The 27,993-nt window shown below is 37.6% G+C and overlaps 1 protein-coding gene across 1 annotated transcript; it reads left to right on the top strand.

Moving 5' to 3' along the window:
- The first annotated feature begins 640 nt into the window (after positions 1 to 640).
- On the top strand, positions 641 to 26,926 carry LOC146004040 (protein Loquacious-like). Its single transcript, XM_083142625.1, has 8 exons — positions 641 to 719; positions 9,506 to 9,653; positions 10,771 to 10,906; positions 12,419 to 12,597; positions 13,441 to 13,565; positions 20,647 to 20,784; positions 22,426 to 22,531; positions 25,616 to 26,926. Exons 2-8 carry the CDS (start codon positions 9,512 to 9,514, stop codon positions 25,747 to 25,749), a joined length of 960 nt encoding a protein of 319 aa, XP_082998751.1. The 5' UTR covers positions 641 to 719; positions 9,506 to 9,511; the 3' UTR covers positions 25,750 to 26,926.
- The last annotated feature ends 1,067 nt before the right edge of the window (positions 26,927 to 27,993 follow it).

Here is a 27,993-nt window from a genome sequence, read left to right as displayed (position 1 = left end):
GTTCGAATTTCAAGTTATCGCCATTCATATATTTTTAGAGACACTTAGAGTTTAGGGGTTCCCATATATTTTTTAAAGGGATAGAATTCGAGCATGTTGTATCCAGGGCAGTAGCTTAGTAATATCCAACCTTGGACCCCGCCCTCCTCCAATTACAAAGTCAATATGTTACCACAACACACGGACGTTGTCAGGATCTTATCCAGGGTGGAGGAAGCAAGCATTCTTTAAATATTTTTTTTTTTTGGCAGGCGGGGGCAAACGAATCATTTTTTCCTGATAATAGTGTTACCCCCTCCAAAATATTCCGTCAGTGTAAAGTCATAATGTTCCTGCAGCGCCCTGACCTTATAATAATTACCAAAAATAACTATGACTGAAATGAAATTATATATGTGAAATGTGTCGTTTTTTAAGTTGATGTTCATTTTCCGGGGGGCCGACTTTGTCCCCCGCCCTCCTGAACATGCACGCCACTGCGTCATGGACGTGTTACTATGTAAATCTTCTTGCAGTCGTTCCATTTTTATACAAAGCAGAAATTTGAAATTACGTTAGGCTAGGTCGCCCATTGCCACCTTGGGTGCTGTCCTTGTTTTAAATGAAGCTTGGAAACCGCGCGCGGTAGAGGTTAGGGAAATTCCCGAACTCCAAGAGTACGTACTAGTTTCACCCAGAATTGTGGAGTTAACACTAGTGAAAGGGCACCTACAGGTAAGGTAAGTAATTTTACTTTCTTCTCATTCGTGCATTTTCAATTGTCCGTGTGTGTGGTATGAAGGATGTGCGCTCATTGTCGATATTCGTGTATTACAATCGTCGCCATATTAGGAGCCTTTGGTAACCAACTTTTGAGAGAATCAAACCAAAAATCGGTTATTATTATTGTTACTGTTTTCTTAAGATGTAGTCAGTAGTAAATTGTAGTTTGTAACTTTTGAAAAACACTCCCTACAAGTTAGTGCCGGATAGATTTTGGGCCCTCCTGCAAAATATCATTGGCCATTATTAAAAGCCCCTTACAAAGATTTTGATGTTAATCAGTTTCCTCAGGGTGTGGGAGCGGCGCCTTCCGACATCGGGGAGACAAACACACTTAGGACCGCTGTATAATAGACGAAAGCATTCTCCTTAGCATTTATTATTTATGCCATGACCAAAATGTTACCGTGTAAAGTGAATTTTTTTATATAGCATTTCAGAAGTTGGCTTAAATTAAACTGTAAAAAAATATTCAGGAACCTGTTAAACTTTGTGATAAAAGGCAGAACATTTGAATCTTCAAATATGTACAGGGTGTCCCAAAGCTAATGATTCATTTTCATGAAAAGCATGTTTAATAATAGAAAGAGAAACGTATATATACATAAGTACAAAGGGCACATTTGAGGCATTAGATATCAATAAAGTTCAACGTGGCCACCCTGCATGACAACGCACAGAGACCGCCGTAGCACTGAACAGTCTCTGCAGTTGATCAGGTGTGATGCTGTTGTCCGCCTCCACAATCCTTCCACGCAACTGATCCAGGCTTGTTATTTTTAACCCTACACAAGGGACTTGATATAACCCCACGCAAAGAAGTCTAAGGGGGTAAGGTCGGGTGACCTCGGAGCCCGATCCACCTTCCCGGAAATTTGCCGTTGAGGTAATCGCGAACAATGAGAGCAAAGTGGGGAGGTGCCCCGTCCTGTTGGAACACAAAGGTATTCAGAATTCCATCAGACTGTGATTGTGGTTCCAGGAAAAGCTCAAGCATATCAAGGTAAATTTTGCGGTACCGTTCGCTCCGCAAACATGAATGGTCCATAAATCTTAGTCTTGGTCATACCTAACCACACGTTCAACTTCGAGGTGTTTTCCCAACTCTTGCAACTCGGTAGAATTGCTGTCGGCCCAAATCCGGCAATTGTGACGGTTCACTAAACCACATGTGTGAAATATGGCCTCGTCTGATCAGAGGAGATTGTCTAACAGGTTTTCATTTTCCATTTCCTTGGCCTTCAGAAGGTCAGCACACATTTCAGTACAGGTTGCATAATAATCCTCCTCCAGGTGATGCATCACCTGGATGTGATACGCCTTTTTCTTCAGAGTAAAACGAAGAGTACGCCAAACACTGGTTCGTTGAATGTTCAACTCGGCTCAACTATAGGCTCAACCAACGAACGGAAGCATGTGGGCTCCTTTCAACGGCCTCACGAATGCTAAGGAGACTGTCCCCTCGGATGTTGATGGTCGTCCAAGACGTTCCTCATTAAGCACGCCACCAGTTCGTCTGAATTTGTTAACAAGAAGCCTGATATTGGTCCTTGTTTGTGGTTCTTTTCCATATCTTCGATGGTACAGCTCACACGCCTCCTCGAATGTTTACCACCCAATTCTTTCTTCTACAGAGAACATCTCTTCAAACACCTGTGAAAAAGAAACAATACATTACTAGTTTCATGAAAATTAATCGTTACTTTTGGGACACCCTGCATATTAGACAATAATATATCTAGGGGTGTGCTGTGCGAGGTCCCGACTGGTCATTTAAAAATGTCGTTAATTCTCGACGTTTTCTGCATTTGCAAGTGTCTGGAACTCGCCATCGGAAATTGTTAGTTTTTATTCCATACATGCAAAAACAATCACTTAAGGTGAAAACAACGTGTAGAATAGTATAATAGTACAGAAAGTCATTGAACTCTTTGACACAATGTTGAATGTAGCAAGTGCCTTCAGTGTCCACGCTACCAGTGCTACGTCGCTTTGCTCCACCGTTGAGGGTTACTGGAGGCACCCACTAATATGGCAAGGGATGGAAATGATGATCGTGTTGTTTATACATCACCATCGCGTTGAACTTTTGATTGATATTTAATCGCAACAGAAACAGAGGATGAAAACTTGATGGAATATTAATGTAAGGATATGGTTCCGTAACTCGTTCACATTACCTACGTGGATCATAAATTGTCATTTCTCTGCTGTGGATGTTGGTTGGCATTTGCAAGCTGTACCTTGTTGCCTTGTTAATAAATGCCATAAAGGTATGTATTCTCTGTGATATTCCACATAATTGATTTTGATTTGCTTTTTTGGTAACAGTTCGTTATATCGGAGACACATAAAAATCGGATATTTTGTGTTTCGCATGGTTCGTACTTACCACTAGTGGGTATGACTTAAGATGACCGGACCCCTCTCCGATTTTCTTCATATTTGCCATACTTACTAATTGAGACCTCCTAATGACGAATCTGAAGTTAAAATTTGTCGGAAACGTCTAGAAATTGCAAAGTAATTGCGAACCATTGACGGTAGCCCCACGAACCATTGACGTGTGGTTAGGTTAGTTTCGGTTAGGTTAGGCAAACATAGTTAAAATTTCATGTTGTGGTAGTATGAGGATCTAGAAATTGCAAAATCATTGCGGGTACTAGTTTACTAGGTACTAATTTACTATCCTTTGGACACCTATAACTTCTGAGTTTCGCCAATTTTTGACATTTGCACTTACCTATCTGCTTCGCGGATCATTTTTAACGTGTATTCACGTTTTTTTGATCATTTTTTTTAAAAAAAGTTTTTGTAACTGAAGAACGTACGTTTCCGCAAATGGTTTGTGGGGCTATGTGTCAATGGTTCGTGGGGCTATGCGAGAATGGTGTGTGGGGCTATGCATATTTTTTCGAAACCAATTTTTAACTATTGTAACCTATTGTGACCCTACCTTACCTAACCTTACCAGAAATGGTTCGTGGGGCTATGTGAATGGTTCGTGGGGCTAAGCATCAATGGTTGAATTTCCGCTATGAAACATTCTCACATCACACAAAACACCTTCCAGGTGTTAGACAATACTACAGGAACTTATTATGGTAAGTAGTTTCTTCTGTAGAAATGAAGAAATCTGTCCGAAGGATAGTAAACTAGTACCGATGGATAGCCCAACGAACTATTTCCGATAAGGTTAGGTTTGGTTAGGTTAGGCAAGCATAGTGAAAAAAAGGGGGTTGGAAACACTGACAGGGGCTTACGTCATCAAATGTACGCAGCATGCAGTTCACGTAGCGAAAGCAATGGCAATTGTGCGTCGGTGAGATATTTCTCTTGAAAAATACATGATTTCCCTGTCTCATATATTCCACGATGAAAGCTTGGAGAAACTCATTTTCGTAAGTAGTTTCTTCTGTAAAAATGAAGAAATGTGTGTCTGGTATAACGAACTGTTACCGAAATTAATTGACACTCGCAAAGAAAACACCCATGCCAGGATTGGAACCCAGACTCCTGACCACACAATTGAGAAATGCTGATGAAGCAAGGTCCTTCCATGATGTCGGTCCAACATTTGATTGCTAGTGATCTAGTAATTAAATATTGTGCAACTCCCGATTGCTTAGTGCTAATCTCGTAATTATGCATGTGGGCAATGGTTCCAAATGTATCATAGGATGCAGACAAAGTACTGCAGAAGTGTAGAAATGATTGTTACAGTAAATTTGAACCTTGATTAAAGTAATTACGGCCCAATTTTTTTTGTTTTATTGCGATTTCATCATGCTACGGCGAAGTACTGCAGAATTGTAGAAATGGTTCTTACAGTAAATTTGAACCTTGATTAAAGTAATTACGGCCCAAGTTTTTTTTGTTTTATTGCAATTTCATCATGCTACGAATGCAATTTTTACATGGTTCGGTTTCGATTTATGTCTGTTAACACATACTGCGGAGTTTTAGCGATCGCTTAATATTTTGTTCAATATAGCCTATGCTTTCATGGTTAGGTTAGGCAGATAAGGTTGGGTTCTCTTAGTATTAAAATAAAGTCCCTAAATGCATTCTACTAAGGTTCTGAATTACTTCTACATTAATTCCCACTAGTCTACGATACTTACAGTCGCTTATCAACAGAAAATACATGTCCATGGGAGGCACTCATGCGTAAGGTAATTTTTAAGTTGTTTTTCAACATAAATATCTTTTTCGAAATCCAAACAATGCTTATTACTTTCAGGAAGGTTCAAATTTCGTGTGACAATGATTGCCAACTTGCTTGCAACAACCCTAAATTGCACGAAAATATTACATTGCATTGCACCACTACATTCTAACTGCCTTTACCCCCAAGTTTGAACTCCAGATACTCACCAATTAGAAACTGATTGGCTCCCAGAGCCACTTTATGCATTGTATTGTTGGATAATTTCCACCTGAAATCACACACCATAAAAGTTGGGCCCAATTTTTCCATGTAGCACTTAGATTCAACATTAACTGAACCAGTGCATGGGTGCCGCCAGAAATTTTGACAGGGGAAGGGGGGGAACATGCATGTTTCATTTATGAAGCACTGAACATAAAGATAAAATATATGAACACATAAAAATATGTCCAAAAACTCAATATGCTGACCAAGGCAGAATTTATTTTATTTTAAAACAAACTAAATGTTACGTTCAACCTTCTAGCAAGGTTTTCTTATCTACGAAGTGAAGTGTAAAGAATGTCAGAGTGTGTACATAGGAGAAACAACAACGAGGCTGAAAGACAGGTTGAAAGAACATAGGGATGATCTACGACTTAAGAGAGAGAGAGAAATGCGATATTTAAGCACACGAGAGAAACAGGACATGACATAGAGTGGGATGAGGCTAAGCAGATAGGAAGGGAGAAGAGAGTACTAGCGAGAAAATGGAAGGAGGCCAAGGAAATAGAGAAGAAAGGAGAAGAAGATACAATGAACTGGAATGGGGGACTGATGATATACAAAGAATGGAAGAAGGTGTTAGAAAGAGTGAAAAGGACAAGAGCGAATGATGAGAAAAGAAGGAAGAGGAATTAAGAAAGAATGAATAATGAAAAAAAGTGTGAGATAAGGAGTCAACCATGTTCCAGATGAAAGGGAATGTTTATCTAAATCGCCTGTCAGGTGAAACAACAGTTGACAGGAGAAGGCCACCTGCTGGAACACCTGGAAAGGAATGTCCCAGATAAACAACTTTCTAATAATCTTGTGTCTGGAGGGGATTGATTTTTGTGTGTATGTGTGTGTGTGTGTGATCATACTAAATAATGCACCACCTCTCACTACATGTTTCAACACATACTGTGTGTGTACCTTATTTCATTTGTATTTGGTACAGAGTCTGAAGAAGACCTTGCTAGAAGGTTGAAACGTAATATTTAGTTTATGTTTTAAATAAAATAAATTCTGCCTTGGTCAGCATATTGAGTTTTTGGTTATCATGGAAACAAGGCTTAATGGTGTTATCATTAAAAATATGAGCACTTGTGAACACCACTTCCTTCACTTGTAGAAGGTAACACAACACAGCAATTCCCAGAACAAAGATTGGAGATGTTCGAAAAAATGAAGATTCTGATAAATCTAGGAGAGGCAAATGTACCTCACCCTTACCCTTATGTGACGGTGCCTATGAATCATTGTGACTTACAATATACAACTGGCAAAGCATGATTGTATCAATGAGTTTGTCCCATTGCTTATGCATTTCATCAATTCATTATTCATCTGCATCATTGCAATTAACCTAGAGACATAAAGTCTTAAAAATTGAAAAATTTGGAAATTAAACTGTGCAAGAACCATGGTGGTTCAGTCGGTAAGACATCCAACCGCCAGGTGGAAGACCCATGTTGAATTCGTGATGTGGGTGACTTCAGGTCCTTTCCAAGATCATCTGTAGGAGCTAGCATTGTGTCATCCCTACATGTTTGCGATTGCCCCACAATCCATCTCATCTTATCATCGATCCTTATCTTTGGAATTTGCCAAAAGTAGCAGAAAAGTGAAATAAGCAAACAAGCAATGTGCAGAAGAAAAAAAGCTCTCTTTTTAAAACCTTTTAGGCCTGTGTATTTTTTGAATCATGTAGATCGTATGAGTATACTTGCCTCTTGTTGTAAGATGGCTATTATTTATTGACTTGACTAGGGTTACCAGATCGCTGTCCCAAAATGTAGGACACAAAACATTCGCAATAAATAATACATATTTCTATAGAACACTTTAGAAAGTAATTTAAAAATGATACTTCTCATTTTTTTAAAATGAATTCTTAAATACAAAGTGGCTGTGGTGGCTCAGTCGGTAACGTGTCTGACTACCATGCTAAAGGTCTCGGGTTCGATCCCCAGCTGGTTCAAATCCGGGAACTTTTCTAACGTTGGAAGCGGCCCCGGCGCCCACCCAGCATCGAATAACATGGGTACCTGTGGGAAACCCTACGGGGTAAAGGCAGTCAGGGGCGTGGTGCTGATCACATCACCCCCACTCACGACCAGATCAAGAAAGTGTGGGGTGTTACCCCCACACCCCCTATACGCCTTCATGGCATGGTGCTAAGCACAGGGGAACACTTTACCTTTAAATACAAAATGTCAAAACTTGTGATCATACTACATGTTTCAACACATACTTCTCAGAGAAGAAAATTTTTTCTCAAAATTTCAGGTTTAGTCAAAATATATTCGTGAGAGATTGGACAGTTAAACTCTTGGAAATTATAGTGGCCTGTATCAAACGTTTTATAGATTTTATGAAAAAAATTCTCTTGTGAGTCCGTTGTGATGATGGTAATGAAAGTACTCTCTCAACATTTGCATTATGACCTGTAGGGTAAACAAATATTCAGGAATTACCTTAATTTGAAATGGTTCCAGAAGTTTCATCTTGGGTAGTTCTTAGTTCACGAACAGGGTGCCTACCAAAATAACAAATCCAAAAGGTAACAGTTCATTATATCGGAGACACATTTCTTCATTTTTACAGAAGAAACTACGTACAGAAATGAGTTTCTCCAAGCTTTCCAACGTTTGTGGAGGTATTTTCTTTCATCGTGGAATTATTTTGACCGGAAAATCATATATTTTTCAAGAGAAATGTCCCACCGACGCACAATTGACATGCTTCCCATACGTGAACTACATGCTCCGCACGTTCGATGACGTAACCAACCCACTGTCAGTGTTTCAAACTTTTTTTTTTTTTTGCTATGCTTCCCTTACCCAACCAAACCTAACCTAACCTTATGGAAATGGTTTGTGGGGCTATCCATGAATGGTTCATGGGGCTATCTGCCAGCTACCGTGCATAATGGTTCGTGGTGCTATCCGTGAATGGTTCATGGAGCTATCTGTGAATGGTTCGTGGGGCTATTCGTCAATGGTTTGTGAGGCTATCCATCAGCTACCCAGGCTATCGTCAGCTACACGTGCATAATGTATAATTTCCACCGGTGACGAACACGATAGTAGGTATTTTTCGGTGAAGAAGGTTGAAACACTGCATACCCAGAACGTGAGTCGAGATGTGCTCTGTATGTGAAAAATTGTGTTTGTTTTCATGTAAAAAGCATAATGGCACCTTGAACTATGTTCCGCAACACACAATTGGTAAGTACGAACCATGCGAATCACAAAATATCTGATATAAATGTGTCTCCAATATAACGAACTGTTACCATCCAAAATTCTTGACTTTTTCAGGACTTTTCTTGGCCTTTTTCCCCTCTATTTCTTAACCTTTATTTATTCGACCTCTACTTATACAAAATTGAAAATTAGCAATTAAGAAAATAAATATATATTTAAAGAAACACCCCTACCAAAAGGCCAGTTAAGATGAAAATTGAAGCTGTATTTAACAAGAGAATTAGACCTGCTTTATCTATTAATGCTGTTAGACTGTATTTGGCAGGCTAGTGAGGCTCTGAGGTCTGGACTCAGTCAGTACAATCTTATGTGGGGGCTTGAGTTGTCATCCCTATATGTTTATCCCTTCATCCATTTATCTTACCACCATTAATCCTCATCGAGGTTAGCCAAACAGGCAGAAAAGTGAAGTAAAATAAACTAAATCAATCAATCCGTCATTGTGATAGCAAAAATTCTTGACCACAAGTATAATTTGTTGACTTTTTGACCTACTTGTTGATTTCTTTACTTTTACTTGACCTTCATGACTTTCTTGACTGGTAGACACCCTGAATAACTTTGTTATCTATACCCCTACTTCACAATCAAAATATTGAGTAAGAATGGGAAACACCTTGTTCCATCAGTATAAACCCCAAGGCAAGAAATTCCGCTCAGAACAGTGACATCATCAGAATGTGGCCCCAAAACTTTGTTCATTGAATTGCTTCGTTTTCCCGTTTGTTCTCTAGTAGGGCAAACTTTTCTTTTCTTTTTGGGTCATGATTGAATGAAAATAAATTTTACTATTGAGTGTCAAGCGCAGTCAACTTGTAATTTGCATGATTTCTCTTTGTTCAACTAAAACACATATTTTTCTCAATTCGAATTTTGTGACACTCAAAATGTAGGACATTTATGATATTTTTCAAATTCGTCCCAGACGCCGGACATATGGCTAAAATGTAGGACATGTCCAGGAAAAACTGGACGTCTGGTAACCCTAGCCTTGACGCTACACTATAAGGGAAAATGGGAATTGAAGACTAAATCATTTCTTCGTTTTTACTACCAACAGTCTACAATGGCAACCAAAACACCTGTTTCAATTCTTCAAGAGCTGGCTGTACACCAAGGATGCAATCCACAGTACGAGCTGGTGCTTGATGGAGTAGGCACCCATAATCCTGAGTTTGAGTATGTGGTTGTTATGCGAGATATTTCAGGTAAGTGCTTGTGGTACTATGATTGTTTCATACATTATTTGGTTTTCGATCTTTATAGTGGATTTCCGTTTATATTGTGGTACATATACTGGGGTGTAAGGGGTGACCTTCCACGTAGTACACCCAATTATCAACCTAACTTCCACATAGTACACCCTGGACTGCATTTTGCAGACAAACGAGGCTTTGGCGACTGGCCTTATGGACAGTATAATTCTGTGTGCTGTCCTGAATTTTGTCCTCATGTGTGTTGAGTGCCTGTTTACAGCCTCAGCTTTTAACGGAAGTCAGAATATTTTAAGATTTTAGTTATGCAATGGGTGCAAAATAGCCTAAGTGCTGACGCACCCAAAATTTTAAAATCAAATTCAAACTCTGGCAAGTACTGAATGTATGCAGTGCTTTTCTGCATTTTTAAAGTGTAAAATGACAAATCTAGTGAATAAGAAAATATAAGTAAAATATGTATTTCTATCCAGTGAATAAGAAAATATAAGTAAAATATGTATTTCTATCCTTTTTTGACCATACAGAGAACAATAATAATAATCAATTTATTAAAAATATTCCTTCACCATTATGTTGCTACCTGTCCTCATAATTGAAACTTTTTTTGACAACTTATTGCCAAAGAAATTAAGTAATACATCACACAATTAGAGTAATCTTGCGAGGCAGAACTCGTGTGTTAGAATACTGGATAGGTATTTAACTACATTACATTGTAACTAACGTTGCAGAAATTTTATTGGAGAAAAAATTGACAATTTCCAAATGTATTTATTAAAATTAGTAATAATAAACATATTGTTAATGTCATTTATTTATTTATTTTTATTTTTTAAATTCAATTTTATATTTCATTTTATTATTCTTATTTTGCTCTCCTGCCTCACGTTAATGTTGAAAGCTGAACTGAATTCTCATTTAACTTTCTGTACTTCTGTTTGAGAAACTGCATTCTTCCATGTGAATCGGTTTTTTTCTTCCTGCTTTTGTTGCCCACCTTCAAACTTTCTAACAAATGTTCCATCTCCCCCCAGAATTGGATAAATAGTTCTGGTCTTTTTGTGAATTGTACTGAGTCTTGAATTTGCTTTTTTCTTTCTTTCTGCAGCAAGAGGTCGTGGACGGTCAAAAAAAGAAGCGAAGCATAATGCCGCAGATGCTGCTCTCAAAGAGCTGAGTAAAGCGGATGATGTGTCTGTCAAGACTTCTGCCAAGACTCCAATAGAAGAAATCACTGCGGGAGTGTAAGTTTCCAAGATTGATATTAGACCTAGTGCAAGGGAATATTGTATTCTTGTTCATTAGAGTTTTCTGTTTGAAAAGTTTCCTGCATCTGGTCTGAAACAATAAGGAACTGAACGTCAGTTCTGTAAAATGTTATTGACTAATAATATCTTTCAGTGCTCGTACTGCAATAATGAATTTCATAGTGTGTAATTAGGATAAGCCATCTCTGGTAAAAATTTAAATTTAAGCAGAACATGTAGGCTCAAGTAGGAGTCATACAAGAATGTTTGACACGTACCATGCCATTGCCCTACCAACTGAGCCACCGAGCTATCCTGGTTTCTCTAGAATTTAACTTTTAAGCAGACTGAAACATGGAAAACATCTCCGCCTGAACTCCTAATTGTGACACATTGTTAAAGTGTTCTTTTGTTCTCATTATTACATGTAAAATTGAAATATGTCAGGAAAAACCGGTGGTTGAGGATTTACAGATCATTTTATATGATCTATCCCTTAATACTCGGAGGAAAACAAAGGACTTTTTCAAATTGCTTTTTAATAATAGTAACAATGGACTTCCCACCTGTCTGCTAAAGGTTAAGTGAATAATGCAGAGACAATTCCACACTTTTAAAGCACAATAATAATAATAATAATAATTCAGCCGAAACCAGGGCTATCACTGTATTGCAGGGATCTGGGTTCAACTCCTGATTGAACCTGCATTTTTCAATTAAATTTCTATGTAGTGCATCTGCGTTTGCCAAGTTACAACTTTATTTCAGTAGAAAAAAAGTTGTCTTTACAAGCGACTAGTCATCATTTCTTCTGTCCAATGTTTCGGACATGTATCCAGATTCTCCATCAAGGAATCCCAGGAATTAAAATTAAAAAGGATGTAGTGGTTAAAGGAAAAGAATGAAATGAAAGCCCCCTTTTTTTCTTCTCTCGTCCCCTATTGTACCACTTGGCCATGATCAAATTAGTCATGAGACACTTTAAAACTCTTGTAACAATGGAAATATTGTAAGTGTGTGCTATACCATAGTTTTTCTTGTATGTATGCTTTGCTTTCATTGAAGAATTACACAGGAAAATAGTGCTATACCATGCCAAAACTAAATAAAGTATGTATTAGAATTAATTTCCATATTTTTATATTTGGAAATTTTAAGTTCTTTAGTCCCAGGACCTTGATTGAGTGATTGAATTGGTGTTTTAAGTCCACTTTATGGGACTGTACCTACAGTTTAAAGTAGGATCCGAACCACTATGTTCCTCCACCGGATATTGAACCTGGAACTGTTTGATTACAAGGCAACGATGTAACCGCTATTCCATCAGGGAGGACCCCCCCCTCCCCGGGGCCTGGAGGATCATATAATTTAGATTTCACTACATTATGTTTGTGCAATGATGCCTTGGAATGCAAGAATGTTTAGTTGAATCAGCATTACATGTCGGGGAATCTTTGCATGTTTTTTTTTCTAGTATACTGTTGCAAGTGTTGTGTGTTTCCTTTCCAGATCCCAAGTGCTCTCTCCGTACAGCAACCAAATGCAGGATAATGCGATCGGGGAACTCCAGGATCTGTGCAACACACATCAGTTGACAACCCCTGTTTACGATATGATCCATGAAGAGGGTCCGCCGCATGAGAAGCAGTTTACGTTCCAGTGCACAGTGGCCAAGCAGAAAGAGAGAGGTATGTTGTTTAATGTGTGTTTAATTTCTAGCTAAACTAGCACACAGAGTAGCGTTGCCATCTTATGAAAAAAATAATTTGGAAATCGCTTCTAGCATCGGCCCTGTGGATGCTGGATGGATGAACTTTGGAGGAAACCAAGACAAAATACCACTCTTCGAAGTCATGTAATCCTCATCCCCTAATTTTAAAAAGGAGAAAAATATGCAACTGATTTTAGAAAATCTTAATCTTCAAGTAATTGTGAAAATTGGATGTTTCCTGCAGGAGCCTTATTTGTCCCTTGTTGCGAATGGGTCCTGGTATCTTTTTTTATTATAATTTTTTGTTATTATTACGTGTAAAAGTAAAATATATCAGCAAGGAATGCTGGTTGAAGGGTAATGCTCCATTGCAATTTTTTTTTTTTGGGGGGGGGAGGTTTGGGAATAGACATTTCCAAAATGCATTTGTTAAAAATAGGAACAATAAATATATTTTTTCATTCCCGTATGTTATACCTTCACATGTATATTAGTGAACCAAAAAAGCAGAACTGAATTATCAGTTGTAGTTTTCCAGAAGTGATGTATTAAATACTGCCATGTGATAGTTTCGTTTAAAACCAACCATTCCAAAATCATAATTTGGGTGGTTTCATTTGAAACCAGTCACCCTCTAAAGTTTAAAAGAAATAACAGCAGTATCCAGTCTAGAAGGCCAGATAACAACACCAGTACACAATACACTGTTCACATATCATGCTATGATGAATCTTAGCCCTGATAGGTCTGTTTCATTGTGTGTGTGTAGAATTGTCCAAATGATGCATTACCACACTGTTCTTTTCGCAACTCTTTTCAGGTGTAGCAAGGACAAAAAAGCAAGCAAAGCAAATATGTGCCCATAAGATGTTGCAGCGGTTACGGAGTTCCTTGGAAGGAGTAATAAATTTTCCTAGCACACAAAACATAGGAGAAAGCAAGCAGGTAATTTTACTTTTTTTTTTTCTTTCTTCATGTACACCTTTGTGTAGTGAATATTTGGTACAGAGCTGAAAGAGGACCCATTAACAACAGAGCATATGTTGCTTCAGAAATCAAAATCTCCCATGCCGGAAATTGTCACAGGATATAGTGGCAAAAGGTATGTTGAATCAAGATAGCTTTTGTTTTTTCAAGTAAAAAATGAAACATTGTATTTTATTTCAATTCTAATGTATGATATTTTCTGTGCACAAGTGAAAAGTTAGGAGTCTACCTAGCACAGTTTTAGTGTCCAGTGAAAAAGGAATTCTACAACAAGCCTTAAAAATTAGTACAAAATGTAGTACAAAGATTCCATTTTACTGAACTGCAATTTTGCAGCTTGAAAACAACAAATAATCTATTTAAAGCTAATTTTCTCTGGCGGTTTCCTGCCCCATATAATTGTTTAGAGAACTGTTCATCTTTTATTCCCCTGCCGAAAATTTGAAATTTATATTTTTACTGACTCTTTTGACATTCTAGATCACTGTGCACTGCATCAGCATGATTAATATGAGTAGTAACAACGGTATCAATCACCTTTGGTATAAAGTTATTGTTTTCTCAATCTATATTTAACCTTTCTTTGTAACACAGTTGCTACCTTTCTGATAGATTTCTTTTTTTTTAATAAAAGATCTTGTCTAATGTCTTGAACATGTCCTATGATGTGTCAAAATGTGAAGAACAATAAACGAAAGAAAGAGGAAATTCCCCACCTCTGAACTCCCTTCCCTCGCTTCCCTAGTTTTGGATTTCTTACTTCATTTCCAGTCAAAGGAGTGGGGGGGGGGTCTTTTTTCTGAGCGTATATACTTTATCATGGCTTTCATCAGGGATTTGCTGACCTACATGGTGTAGTGGTTATTACAGCATGCTACGATGCCATGTCTCCATGATTCAAATTCCAGTCTATACCGCGTTTGTTAGAACCTGTCCCATTTCCCACGCTAGCGATCGCTCGACAGTTTTGATGCCAATGAGAAACGAGGAGAAAGTCATCTGCTGGGCAGTGAGGAGCGAATGGAAGCCAGAATAGAGGAGCTTAGGGCGACGTTGTTGCCACGTTGCGTATATTAATCTGCTGCCTGGCTTTGGCTTTTCCCAGCACGGAGTTCATGCGGTCTGCAACAGAACGCCACGTGGTTTCTGCTAGAAAAGTCAGCGATCAGCGGGACAGGTTGTAACAAACGTGGTATAGTCATGGGTGTTCTTTGTGAATGTCCCTTCATCAATTTCATCATAGACGTATCCTCATCATAGCGATTAGCCGAAAGTGGCAGAGAAACGATGCAAAATAACCTAATTCAATGAATCAATCATTTCATCAGTGATTTGTGATATTTGATCTGAAAGTTATACAAGATGTTTTTATTTTTCCAAATAAGATGGCTGTTGCTTTTGATATACGTGGTCTGTTAGGAAAGTAATGAGACTGATTTTCTGTAAACAATGAATTTTATTATTTTTACAAATTAAGGTTATCCCCTTCCAAATAGTTCCCTGGGGCAGCTACACAGCGATGTAGGCGTTGTTTCCATTTTTCGTAGCAGTGCTGGAAGGCTTCTGATGGAATACCTTTTAGCTCGTCGGTTACGCTCTTCTGGATATTATCCAAAGTATCAAAATGGTGTCCTTTCAAGTGGTTTTTGACCAAGGGGAATAAAAAAAGTCACAGTGACTGAGATGATTTATGATTCATCACCTGTGATCACGCAACTGAAGAATTCTGGCTCCCTGTCAAGGTGGTCCAGAAGATCAAGACACACATCCCTCCAAAGGTTTTCTGCTCACGCGTGAGGTTCTTTGGAACAATCTTGGGGCACACTTTTCTCATGTCCAAATTTTGTGTTAAAATTCCATGGACGGTACACACGTTCAAATTTAACTCACTACTGATCATTCTCACCGTCAATCGACAATCTGACCTCACAAGAGACCTCACTCTTTCCACATTGTCATCTGTTTTTGAGGTTGAAGGTCTTCCCGCACGAGGTTCTTCTTCCACTTGTTCTCGGCTTCTAAAAAGGACTTGTGCCATCTCAACACTTGTGCCCTAGATAGTGCATGTTCTCCATAAGCCCTTTGTAACTTTTCATAAGTCACAGTAGCGGATTCGCCAAGCTTAACACAAAATTTGATGGCACAACGTTGATCAATCTTTTGCCAGTCCATTTTCGTAACGCACCTCACAAACACAACTTCACGTCAGATGCTCTCAACAATCGTGTAGGAACTGTAGCAAGTTGAAACTTGTACTGAGTCAACGGCAAGCGTTCACCTACCTGCTGTGTGAAGGTGGGGGCAGCAGCGTTGCCGGTTCGTGCACAGTGTTGTCAGTCTCATTACTTTCCTAACAGACCACGTATATCCCTCAAGTCGTACACTTTCCTGTCATTGGCATTGTAATGTATTGAAATGAAGTATATTGTGTATGACAACACTTTAAAAAATATATAAATCTACAAAAAAAAAATCCGATATTTTCCCCAGTTGGAACACTGCACATATTGTATTTTGCAATCTCGTTTTATGCTCTGTAAATTTTATATTATATTGTTGTAATGTCATATATAGGGTAATGTGTATTGGAATGTATAAAAAATATTCTGTGTTAGTGTATAAAAGGTGGGCTTTATATTCGTTCATTGTGTGTCCTTATTGGGTAATAAGAGTAATATGGCTACTGTATGTGTAGCATTAAGTTTCTTTATGTAATCACTATGATTATTTTACATTGAGTACTACTTTGTCCCTCTTTCTCTCAGCTGAACCAACATTTCACATAGTTTTAACAGCTATATTCTACATGATGATTATGATGGGAAGTTTTATACACTATTGATATTATTAAATAGAGTTAGAGTAATGTAATGTACATTTCCATATTATGAAGCACTACACCTAATGAAAGAAGAATGAAGGAAATGTTCAAATATTTCCAGCATCCAAGTAGTCAAAACCAAGTTGGAATTGAATCATCAGCTGTTATGGTATATCAGTTTATTTTTTTATCCACTAATTTGACAATAATTTTCATATTTCTAAAAGTGGCATGTGACCTACTTCCAAAACCATGTCGTATCTTGAATGATCTTATAAATTTGAAAGTTAGTATGTGTGCACTAGAGTGCTGCATTGAGACTTTTTTGCTCGATCATCTAATAGTTCTCATGGATGACGCTAGATGGCTTACAGAATCAACTGTTTCTTCGCTTGAGCGAATAACACTCGAACAGGCAAACGATCGGTATACACTCGAAGCCCATTAGTTCACGTATAACCATAGTAGTGGGCCTTCAAATATGCTTCGTGAAGTGAACGATGCAGTGAAATTGAAACTAAAATGTACATAGTCATCGTCTCCATGTTAAAATTTAAATTAATCTTAACAATACACATGAATATGAATAGATGACAATAGGCTGAAACTACCAGCATAAATTGTCCATATATATTTGTACGATTATTGTCACATTGAAATGATATTTCATATTCTATATATTCGAGCATGGGAGATTCGATCGAGTTTGAGCAAGCGAAAGTGGTCCAATGCAGTTCTCTAGTGTGCACTGTGATTTTGTATCAGTTTCTAAATATCCATCATTTTGAAGACAAAAATTTGAAGAAGCGTCCGGACATCATTCAGATTCTTCCACGTACATTCTTCCTCATGGCACTTGTTGTGGTATTCTTATATTTTATGTCGGTATTTATACAATTAAATATTACTGCATGCCAGTACATGTCATCAGATTGAGCACATGCTTATGTGTATTGAAACATTTTCACGTGCCTATGACTCCTCTAAGTATATATTCCTGTCCTGAGCTTATTAGATACAATTATAGACATCCTCGTCACCATCATGTAGCATTGACTGCTAAAATCATTGTAATCAGTGGCGTACGCAAGGGGGGTTTAACCCCCCCCCCCTTGAGCTTTTGAAATATTATGAAAAATGCTGTGGAAAAATGACCAATTTATCACTGTCAAGTACCTGCGACAGTACTACTACTACTACTACTAATAATAATAATAACAATAATTTGAATTATTATTCCCGTGCAGCACAGAGAAAAACACAGCATTCCAAACAAGCATCTTCAAGAGTGAATGCCTTGAAAATAAATACGAATTCCTGAAAATAATATATAAGGGCAACTATGATTTTAAAGAGCAAAAAAGTTGTTTTGTATCTCGGCTGCAACAATGTTCAATGATCATGTATTTTTTTTGTGTGAACAATGAGCATTAACTAAAGAAAGTTCTTGGTTCGTTGAAAGTGGCTAATGTATAGACAAAGGCTAGGCCGACAAGAATAACTCAGTCACCAGTCCGCCTTCCCGCGGTAAGTTTGAATTTCTGAATTCAAACGACAATAAAGCTTAATTATTGTAACATGTTTTGTTGGTAATAACAGTGAGACAATCCAGATGTGAATTATCGGGGATATTTATGCGGGGACAAAGCCGGAAAAATTCCAACCAATTCCGGGAATCAAATCGGGATCTCCCGCATGGTTGTCAGATGCCCTACTGACCAGACCCCCGCAGCTTCTTGGATGAGTTCCGTACTTTGATTATTTCAATTTATTTTAATATATTTTCTTGTTTTTATAGATTTTCTTCACACTTAAAATGTCTCATCTCGTTGAGTAGACAATTATTTCGTAAGAAAGAAAAAATGCTGTAGAATTTGTTAAAAATCGAATCACTAGAAATTAATTTCGTTTTATTGCTTTCATAAATACTATATTTATGTAGATCTCTACTACTTAATAGCAGTAGTGGTATTAGTAGTATTATTAGTAGTAATTCAACTAATTAATTAATTATAAGTATTATTAATTAATTATGAGAAGTATTATTTAATTAAAGTATAATAAAACAATGGTAATGTGAATTTGGAGAAAGTTTTAGATATCCCCCCCCCCCCCCGATGAAATCCTGCGTACGCTACTGTATATTGTAATTGCTATCACGTAGAGGGATCTAATTACCAAATGTAGTCTAATTTGTAAGGCCACTTGTTTTTAGCTTTTTTCTTTACAGCTTTTTTTTCCTATCACTCGAAGCACCCTTTACATGACATGACAGCGTGGTGCAATTTGTCGTTGTAACTTTTAGCAGAACTAGGACGACCAGATTAATTGGTGCTCTATCGGTATCAGCTGATATTGGCATATTGGTGTATCAATTTATTGCTGAAATTATGGTTGAGTTCAATAATTAACCTTTCAGGTTTTTTATAGAATATTTTCAGTTTTACTTAGAATCATATTGGTCCATTCCTAAGCAGAATGTGATTCTAAAAAATCGTGATACAAAGCAGGAACTTGCCTTACTTTATCTATCTATATTGGTATCCTGGGCACAATACCCGGTAGAGTTGGGTTAAAGTGGTTTGGATCCCACTTTAAAGTATAAGTTCAGTCACGATTATTCAGAAACTCAAAAAATCTTGCTCCATATTGGCTGAAAGAAGCATGTAGGGTATATTTTCTTTCAATGCAAATTTCATTTACAAGCAATTACTTGTTTACATTCATTAAATAATAAAAGTCAATGCACTAGTGAGGAGGTTCGTCCATTCGTTATAAAAACTGTACTAGAAGTAACTCTAATTTTAAAATGAACTTAGATTTTTGATGCAATTTACATGCATTTTCCACACAAACAAACCAAATGTAAATTACATCAAAATCTCTATTGAATTAAAAAGTTCAAGTACCCCAAGTATGCTTATGGGGATTATGGGATCTAAAGCCTATTCTCCCTTTGGATCTCGGGGGTTGCGATATGATACCTGTTGGAGGCACATTGCACAGTGGTTGGGATCCCACTTTAAACTGTAGTGCTAGTCCCGATTAGCTTATCTGTGCATAAAGTAGACTGAAAACAAAAATAAAACCCCATTGGATCTCATTTTCTTGAAGCCAGTAGGGTAATATACACGCTCTGATCAAAAGTATCCTGACACTCCATTGCAATAGTTAATTGAAGCCTAGATGTCTCGGAAACGTTACGATAAGGTATAAAAGAGCTGAGGGCATCAGGTGGTGTTCATAGAAGTAACAGTTGAACACACAAACAAGACTTTGTGAATTCAAATGCTGACTGCTCAATTGTTGCCACATGAGCAAGAAGTCTGTCAGGGACATTTCAACCCTTCTGCAGTTGTCAAAATTGGATGTTAGTGATGTGATTTTGAAGTAGAAAAGAATCGCAACAGAACTTGCGACCATGTAGGCTGCATATACTCACAGACAGGGACCGTTGATTTGTAAAGAGTTGTTTGTGAAAACCGCCAGTTATCATTGGAAACAATCAACCTAGAGTTCCACACTGCTAATAACAATATACAGACCAGCAGCATGACGTCGAGAGCTGAGAGAAATCAGATTTCACAGCTGACCATAGACCAAACATCTCCAGTATGAATGCTATGCGCCAACTGAAGTGTAAAGAGCATGTCACTGAAGAGTGGAGGACTGGAAATGTTTAATTAGGAGTGAAGAATCACGCTAAAGATGTGGAGGTTGGATGGTGGGTGCCTGGAAAACAATATCTTCCTTCATTTGTAGAGCCTGCAGAGAAGTTTGGAGCAGGTGGTATTACAGTGTGGGAATGATTTTCCAGGAAAGGACTCATCCCTCTTGCAACACTGCACGGCACTCTCAATGCGCCAGCGGATTTATATGTAAATACATATTTATGTATGAAGCTGAAATTAGTTATATGAGGGTCATCCAGAAAATAAAGACCGTTTGGTTATACAAAATTAAAAACACAATATTTATTGGAATAAAACAATTCTGTTACATACCTGAAGCTTCCTTCACTTCTCTACATAATCACCTCCTACATTTAAACATTCGTCGTATCTGGGCACGAGCTTCAGAATTCCCATGTTATACTCTTATTATGTAATTAATTTGCTCCATTTTCATATTTTTAATTGCATTCAAAATATTGTGAGGCTAAAGACAAGTGGCATTTGCATTACATTCGATTCTGTAGTTGTGTTCGTTTTTCTGTAGAAGTTGCAGAACTTTGATGAAGCTGTCCGCCAGTACAGCCGCTTGAAGAATACTTCAAATGTTCCCCTGGACAAGAAGGTATCACAGTGTCATCTGCTGATGAAGGATTTAAAGAGTGATAAACTTGAGATGATGAAGGTGCGTAAAACCTCTAATGTGGCTTAATAGCTTATCGAAACATTATATGTTCGAGGGCTGTTCAACAAAACCTGAGACTGATTTTTTTTCTTAAGTTTCTTTGCATGTTATATTTTTTAATTACCATTTTTGAAAAGAGAGAGTTTTCGTACATAATACCTGTAGATGGCAGCAGCATATGAGTTCAGTTGGAAGTACCTTAATTTGTTAGTTGTTTGCGTTTCGCCTGACAAAAATGGAGGTGGACTTGAGACAAGCAGTATGGAGCAATGAAATTCTGTTTCCTTTTGAAGAATACATCTGCGGAAACTTGTGAAAAGTTTAAGCAAGCCTATGGTAAATGTGCACTACCTCATTCTACTGACTTTAGATTCTTTAAGGGGTTCCAAGAAGGCAGAATTTCAAGAGTTAAGCAAGATGGACCTGGCGCTTCAACAAGTGCAGATACAGAAGTCAACATTAGCACAGCTGCTGTAATTGTCCATCAGGATCGACGGATAACAGGAAGACCAACTTAGAGAAGCCCTGGGAATTTCAACAGGTGGTACTTTCACAATTCTCCATGCATCTACACATGACCTAGATTTATGCCCAATGGGTACCACACCACGGCTATCGACTCCAGAGCAGAAGGCTGTTTGAATGGACACATGTCGTGAGGTGCTGCGTCTGTTTTCTGATGGCAGTGATGCTTTCCTCGAATCAATTATCACTGGTGACAGCCCTGATCTGGTCCTTTGTTGCTTTTTATTATTCCCCACGTTGAAAAGAAAGCTACTTGGCCATCAAAAGCAGTGTTTTAGAGGTCTGAATCGATTCTGAAGGATGTTACAAAGAATGGCTTATGCCTGTGTGTGAGGACTGGCAGAAACGTTTCCATAAGTGCATTGAAGTGGGTGGGGACTACTTTGAAAAAGATATGTCAACATTGAAACAGAGAAATAAATAGTTGGAAAAAAAAAATCAGTTTCAGTCTTTGTTGAACAGCCCTCTAACTTCTTGGTGGTCAAGTGTGGTAAGTAGTCAACTTACCGTCTCGGCAACAAATAATCGTAGTTCAAGTTCTGGCTTTGTGTGTGTGTGTGTGTGAATATCTCCTAGTCCATTTGCTCTGTTCATGTGTGTGTGAGAGAGAGAGGGGTGTGTGTGAATGTGCATGTTTATGTATGTGGAAAGGTGGACATGGTCCGTTGAACTTGTTACAAGTGATAATTTATCACTTAATTGTTGCTTTTACAAGGTGCTGCCCAAAAGCAACCTTGTACAGTCATGGACACTTCTGGGTTGTAATGATTCCATGCCCTTTCAATAGGATTGTTACAACCCAGAAGTGTCCATGACTGTACAAGCTTTATAGTAGTGACTTGTTAATACTTTCCAGCATTTCAATAATTTTACCAAGGCCTCCCTCCCCCTTCCTTGTATACGATATATTTTTCTTTAAGTTCTGCATCTTGAAGAAGTGAGTGGGAAATAGGAGATTCATGCTAATTAAGTAGGCCATACTTCAGAATTAACTATATTGACACACAACAGTCATTTAAGCCTATGAAATCATTTGTGTTTGTCCTGTCTATATATATTTAATATTGTGTATACATTATTTCCTGTGTTAATATGATTCAAATTTATTTTTCAAAGAATGAGCTTATTGACCAACTGGAAGATCCTCTTGCATACTTAGAGGATGTTGCAGCACAGTTGGGTACAACTGCTGATTATCAAGAGATCCCATCAGCATCTAAAGGTACGTGACTGTTGTAGAGTTAAGATTATATCCCATAAATATTTCAATATAAGGTCTTGTCAAATCTTAACGACAATGTAGTCCAGCACAGTAACAAATTAGTAACCACTTGGATTTTTTTATTGTGAATTGCTCATATTGTTGTAAATATGTGCTATGTCTCCAGAAACTAAATACACAGTGGTTGTTTGATTCATTTGGTTTATTTTATTTTGCTTTTCTGCCACTTTTGGCTAATTTCAATTTTGAGGTTTAGTGATGATATGATAAAATTGTTGAAGGGACACGCACAAAGAACAACCATGTCCAGACCAGGATTAGAACCTGGGATCCCTGGCATTGTAACATGGTGTGATGACTGCCACAGATGCCGGTGTGTCCATTTGTGGAACTAATGTTCAACCAGTAGCGTGCCCAGGGTTTTTGAAAGGAGGGGTGTTATATAGATATATATATAATGGATAAAAGCAAGGAGGGCCAAAAGGGCTAAGTAAAAATAAAAGAAGGTAAAAGGAAACACTCGCCGGACAGTAGAAAAATTCAAAATTTTCGCTAACTTCGTAGCATCATCGGTGTGAGGAGAAAGAGACGGAACCGGAAGTTGGGGCCCTGCAGAGTTGCCAGGTCCCCATCGAAGAAGAAGCGGTGCGTAGAACGAAAAAACACTGTTTCATCACCAGGCTCATCGTAAACTGTGAGTGTGTGGGATGAGCTGGGAGGCAGGGCGGGAGGGATGGGATGGCTTGGGAGGGACGGTGGGTGAGGAATGGGCATTACTGGGTGGCCTTGTTCAGGCCAAGTGGAGTGGTTGCACTCATGGCTGATATATAGGCCCTCTCCGCTAGTGGCGCTAGCGGAAGAATATACATTTTTTATGTTTAAATTATCTTTGATTGTTTGTTTAAGCCTATTCGTTTATTTTTCACTGCAGTTTGAAGAAGTAGTTTCATGTGAGAAATGGAAATTTCTTGTGAACACTTTCGGGCAATGATTTTTTATGATTTTAAATGTAGTTTAACACCGAAACAATGCATCAAGCGACTTCATTTGGCTTTTGGGGATGAAGAACCATCCAATAGGACTGTGTACAATTGGTTTTCCGAATTCCAGCATGGTCACACATTTCTCAGTGATGAATTTCGTGAAGGTCGTCCATCCATGTCTGTTGTTGCCAGTAATGTTGATGCTGTGTGTGAAATGATTGAGAGAGATTGGCATGTGACATACCGTGAGATTCATGCATTCTTGAACTTGACATGAAAGCAATGCATATGATTTTGCATGGTCATCTTAATGTATGGAAACTTTCAAGCCGTTGGATCCCACACAAGTTGACCGAAGCTCAAAAACAGGCTCTTGTAAATTGGTGTAAAGAAATGCACAAAAAATTCAACCGAGGCAAGTAAAATTTGGTGTACTACATCCTTACAGGGGACGAACCTGAAACTAAACAGCAATCCACTGTTTGGGTGTTTCAAAGTGAGCCGAAACCAACAAAAGTTGTTCGTTCGAGAAGTGCTGCCAAGCAAATGATTGCTTGTTTCTTCGATTATACCGGACATGTGGCAACGATAGCTTTAGAAGATCGAAGGACTGTAAATGCTGAGTGGTATACAACAATTTGTTTGCCAGAGGTCATCAATGAATTGCGTAAAACAAACCCAAATCGTCACATTATTCTTCACCACGACAATGACACATTCCGAACAGCAGTTTCTGAGGTATCATCTTCAGAGTGGAATAAATGCTTTCAAAATTGGTTTGAGCATATGGAAAAGTGTATCGATCTTAAAGGTGAATACTTTGAAAAATAATAAAGCCATTCCCAGAATTTCACAGGCCTTTTTCATATTGATTGCAGAATTTTTTCCAGCAGCCCTCGTACACCTTCAAAAAACATCTTGCTAATCAGGGAGTTGCAGAGTTGATTCCAGTGAAGCCACATTTAGAGGTTTGGATTCTACTTTAAACTTTAGATCCAGCCCCAATTAGTCTTATCTCTGTGCATTTGCCTCATTTTGCCATCCAGGAATAATCAACAGACATGGCAGCACACTCACTTCGTACAGAAACTGTCTCACATCATTCCCATATCATTGTGGTGCTCCATCCTGTTGGGGGAAAAATGTAGAAAGTACCTTGTTCTGGAAACAAGGATGAAAAAAATTGTTCATTTAACAAATCCAAGAAACCCGCAGCATTTAAGGTTCCATCGATGTAAAATGGACTCACCAATTGCATTCCCCACACCACACCATTAACTTGCCAGCACTAACCAGTAACCATTCGACTGTGATCTGTCCAAAGTGAGTTATCAGATAAAAAGTATCGTGTATTCTGTTTATTTATGAACATACAAATTGGCCTCGTCAATGTGAAATACTTTTCATTCCAGTGGAAGCATCATACTGTAATTGTTGGAAACAACTATTCACAAAATTCAACCCTTCGGGAATATCCGTGATTAAAATCATATGCAATGGCATGCGAACTTCTCTCCCTAGATGTCAGTATGATCTCGATGCATTACTAATGCATTAGAGCTGTTTCAATGCTTTTCTTCTGACACCTCAAAAAGGAGTAAATTAGTACAAGAATTCATTCTTAAATTTTTACTTGTTAAAGATGCATCAAAATGACCACTTCACTTCTTGTGAAATTCTAGATATATCACCCCCTTCCCATTTAAAATTTTAAATTTGAGTTGAAGAAGGCAGATGTGGTCTGTATGTGTATGTTTATATTTTCCTATGCTCTATAACATTTACCCCACCCCTATTACAAACCTGCAGTGTTAGTTTTGCCTAACAGTATGCCATTTAACTTTTATTTAGGTGTCCATACTTTTTGACCACCTTGTATTGCTGCGCATCACCTCCAAAGTGACCAAGATCGAGAATATGTGGGGCCCTACCCCCCCCACCCACATCCCCTAAATGTGCCTTCATGGTATGGTGCTATATGCACGGGGAACTTTACCTTACCTTTACCTAGTTTAATTTTTGCGACATTTTATGTGTAATTTTTGTATTTGTGGCTTATTTTTTCCTTTTTATTCTGAATATTCTGGTTTGCTTTCTGTAGGAAAGTACATCTATCTAGCTACTGTTGCAACATCACCAACTGTGACAACACTTGGTTCTGCAGGGACAGCAGAGGAGGCCAAAAAGGATGCGGCAAGAGATGCGCTAAAGCATTTGTGTGTTATGACACAATAGTAGTTATGAGGTATGCCTTGTAAAAATCAATATCACATGTAAATAAATGTGTGATTCTGTGAATGGACGGGGAGATTAGAAAGAGTGAAAAGTTTTTTTTTTCTTTTCCTGAAGAGAAAAACAGTGCACAGTGTTTGAAATGACTTTATTGTAATTATTGTTTAGAATATTGGTCACGATTCACATTGTGTTAATGATGCAAGTGAGCAACACTGAACCATCATCGGTAATTCTGAAATGTACTTTCATTATACCTTATAAGGTCATTATCTCCTGTAAGTCTGCTTGGAAAAGTAATTTTAGCTTGAGTTGTAACATCTTGTATATTATCTTGGAAATAATTTCCTTTTCTTGTTTTCTTATATTGTAAAAATACTTCATTGCGAATCAAGTGACAAGATATCCTTAACGTATACATTCAAAGGATTTTTTTCTCATTGTCAGTGTGTGACATTTTACTTCTGTCACCGTACTATAAGAAATAGGTTTTAAGGTAATATATAACATTAGGTTAGGTTTATGAGCCAACATGTTAAGCATGTATGCAGGTCAAGAGATTGATTGGTGATGCTAGAAACTATAAAGAAAAGAGAAGTCATAATCTAGTATAGGTCAAGAGATTGATTGGTGATGCTAGAAACTATAAAGAAAAGAGAAGTCATAATCTAGAAATTGCCATAAATCTTATCCAGGCTCTATAATTAATTAAATATGTACCACTTACTCTTTACACTGAAAAACCCTGAAATAATAATACAAAATATTAACTTGTTGAAAAGTTACTGAAAATTTGCCACTCAACCAGGAATTGAACTTCAGCATTTGACAGTACATGCCCCAGGATCTTAGGAGTGGAATTTGGAGTAAAGCCCAGGGTATGTTCGCTATAACAGTGGCACAAAATGTTAAGGACCAAGGTTCGAACCCAGGTTGAGTATCAGATTTTCACTTTTTTTTTCCTTCAAGAAGTTAAAATTTAAAACTGTTATTCTTGGCTCCCTTGTCCATCCATAAGTAACAGAAATTGGCAAGGTAAAGTGAAGCTTGAAAGTGAATTCCACCACTTTCACAGTCATGTGATAAAAAGGAATGAGCATGTTTTTCACAAAACAGCAGATTGCCAAAGGAGGGTGGAGTCGTATCTCGAGAGTTGGCAGTGTATGTGAGGCTGGTAAATCCGGTATCCGGGCAGTGCCGTGTAATTTTGTACATGGTGTCAAATTTTCATTTTATCAACCTACAGTGTGTCCATCCTGCTTTTCAGTTTATTTTTGTAAGTGAAGAAGAATGATTATTATCATTTGTGGCTTTTGTATCTTTACTCACAGTTAAAAGATAGTTGATTTTTTGATAGGATCCATTTGAACGCATTTTAAGTAATTTTAAAATGCCAAACTAATTTTTAAACCCAACATGGCATTATATTTAGGGCTTTGAAATTGGTTCAAATTATTCCAGTCTTTTTACCTGGCAATGACCTCAATATTGAGTTCAAAGTGGAATATATATCATTTCAAACAAACAAAAAAAAATGAAAGAAAAACTCTTCAGGATCATGTCGAGAGAGCAAAAATATACATCAAAGCACTTGGTTGAATAGGAACTTAGTGATTTTAAGTTTTTGATGCAAATATGTGTGTGCATGCTTTCAATGCATATTTTAATGGTTATAGAATAAGTAAATAACTCTTATCTGTTTTTATTATGCATATGAAAATCACATACAATGTTTACGTGTGAGAAGTAAAGCAAAGTCAGTACAGCTTTATTATTCAAGTAATTACGTTAACTTAAAAGTTATAACCAAAACTGCAGATTCATCAATATAAGTGGACAATGGAGAAAAAAAGTATGAAGCTCAAGTATGTATCAACTATGAAATTTACCTTTCTACCAGTTAAGAAGATTGGCAGATTCATGATTTTTAGAAAAGTATTCCTTCGTGTTGTTTTACTAATAGGGTGCATAAAATGTTTGGTACATTTTCAGAATTATCATTTCGTGATGATGTTAATGTGATTGCCAGGAAATATTAACTACATCTTCTTTTTATTTGTTCTTATTGTAAAAAAAATATTTTGTCATTATGTATATTACAGTCTTGGTGCAATACATCTATTTTTAAAGCTTTCTTTTTGTTAGGTGCTTAGCAATTACCATGTGTTCTCATGTAAGAATATGCATTGAATGTTGTAATAATGAATTTTATAATGAAAACTAATCAATAAAATTATCTGCAATTTG

Source organism: Lepisma saccharinum, chromosome 21, assembly GCF_977018435.1.
Source record: "Lepisma saccharinum chromosome 21, izLepSacc3.1, whole genome shotgun sequence".
NCBI classification, from domain to species: Eukaryota; Metazoa; Arthropoda; class Insecta; order Zygentoma; family Lepismatidae; genus Lepisma; species Lepisma saccharinum.
Note: the sequence above shows the minus strand (reverse complement) of the source record. Positions and strands in the feature narration are given on the sequence as shown.

Excerpts from the sequence above, each read along its gene's own strand:
- LOC146004040 (XM_083142625.1), top strand. The coding sequence starts at position 9,512 with ATGGCAACCAAAACACCTGTTTCAATTCTTCAAGAGCTGGCTGTACAC. Across the intron at positions 10,907-12,418 it reads GAAGAAATCACTGCGGGAGT|ATCCCAAGTGCTCTCTCCGT; the intron begins GTAAGTTTCCAA and ends TTTCCTTTCCAG. Across the intron at positions 22,532-25,615 it reads GATCCCATCAGCATCTAAAG|GAAAGTACATCTATCTAGCT; the intron begins GTACGTGACTGT and ends TGCTTTCTGTAG.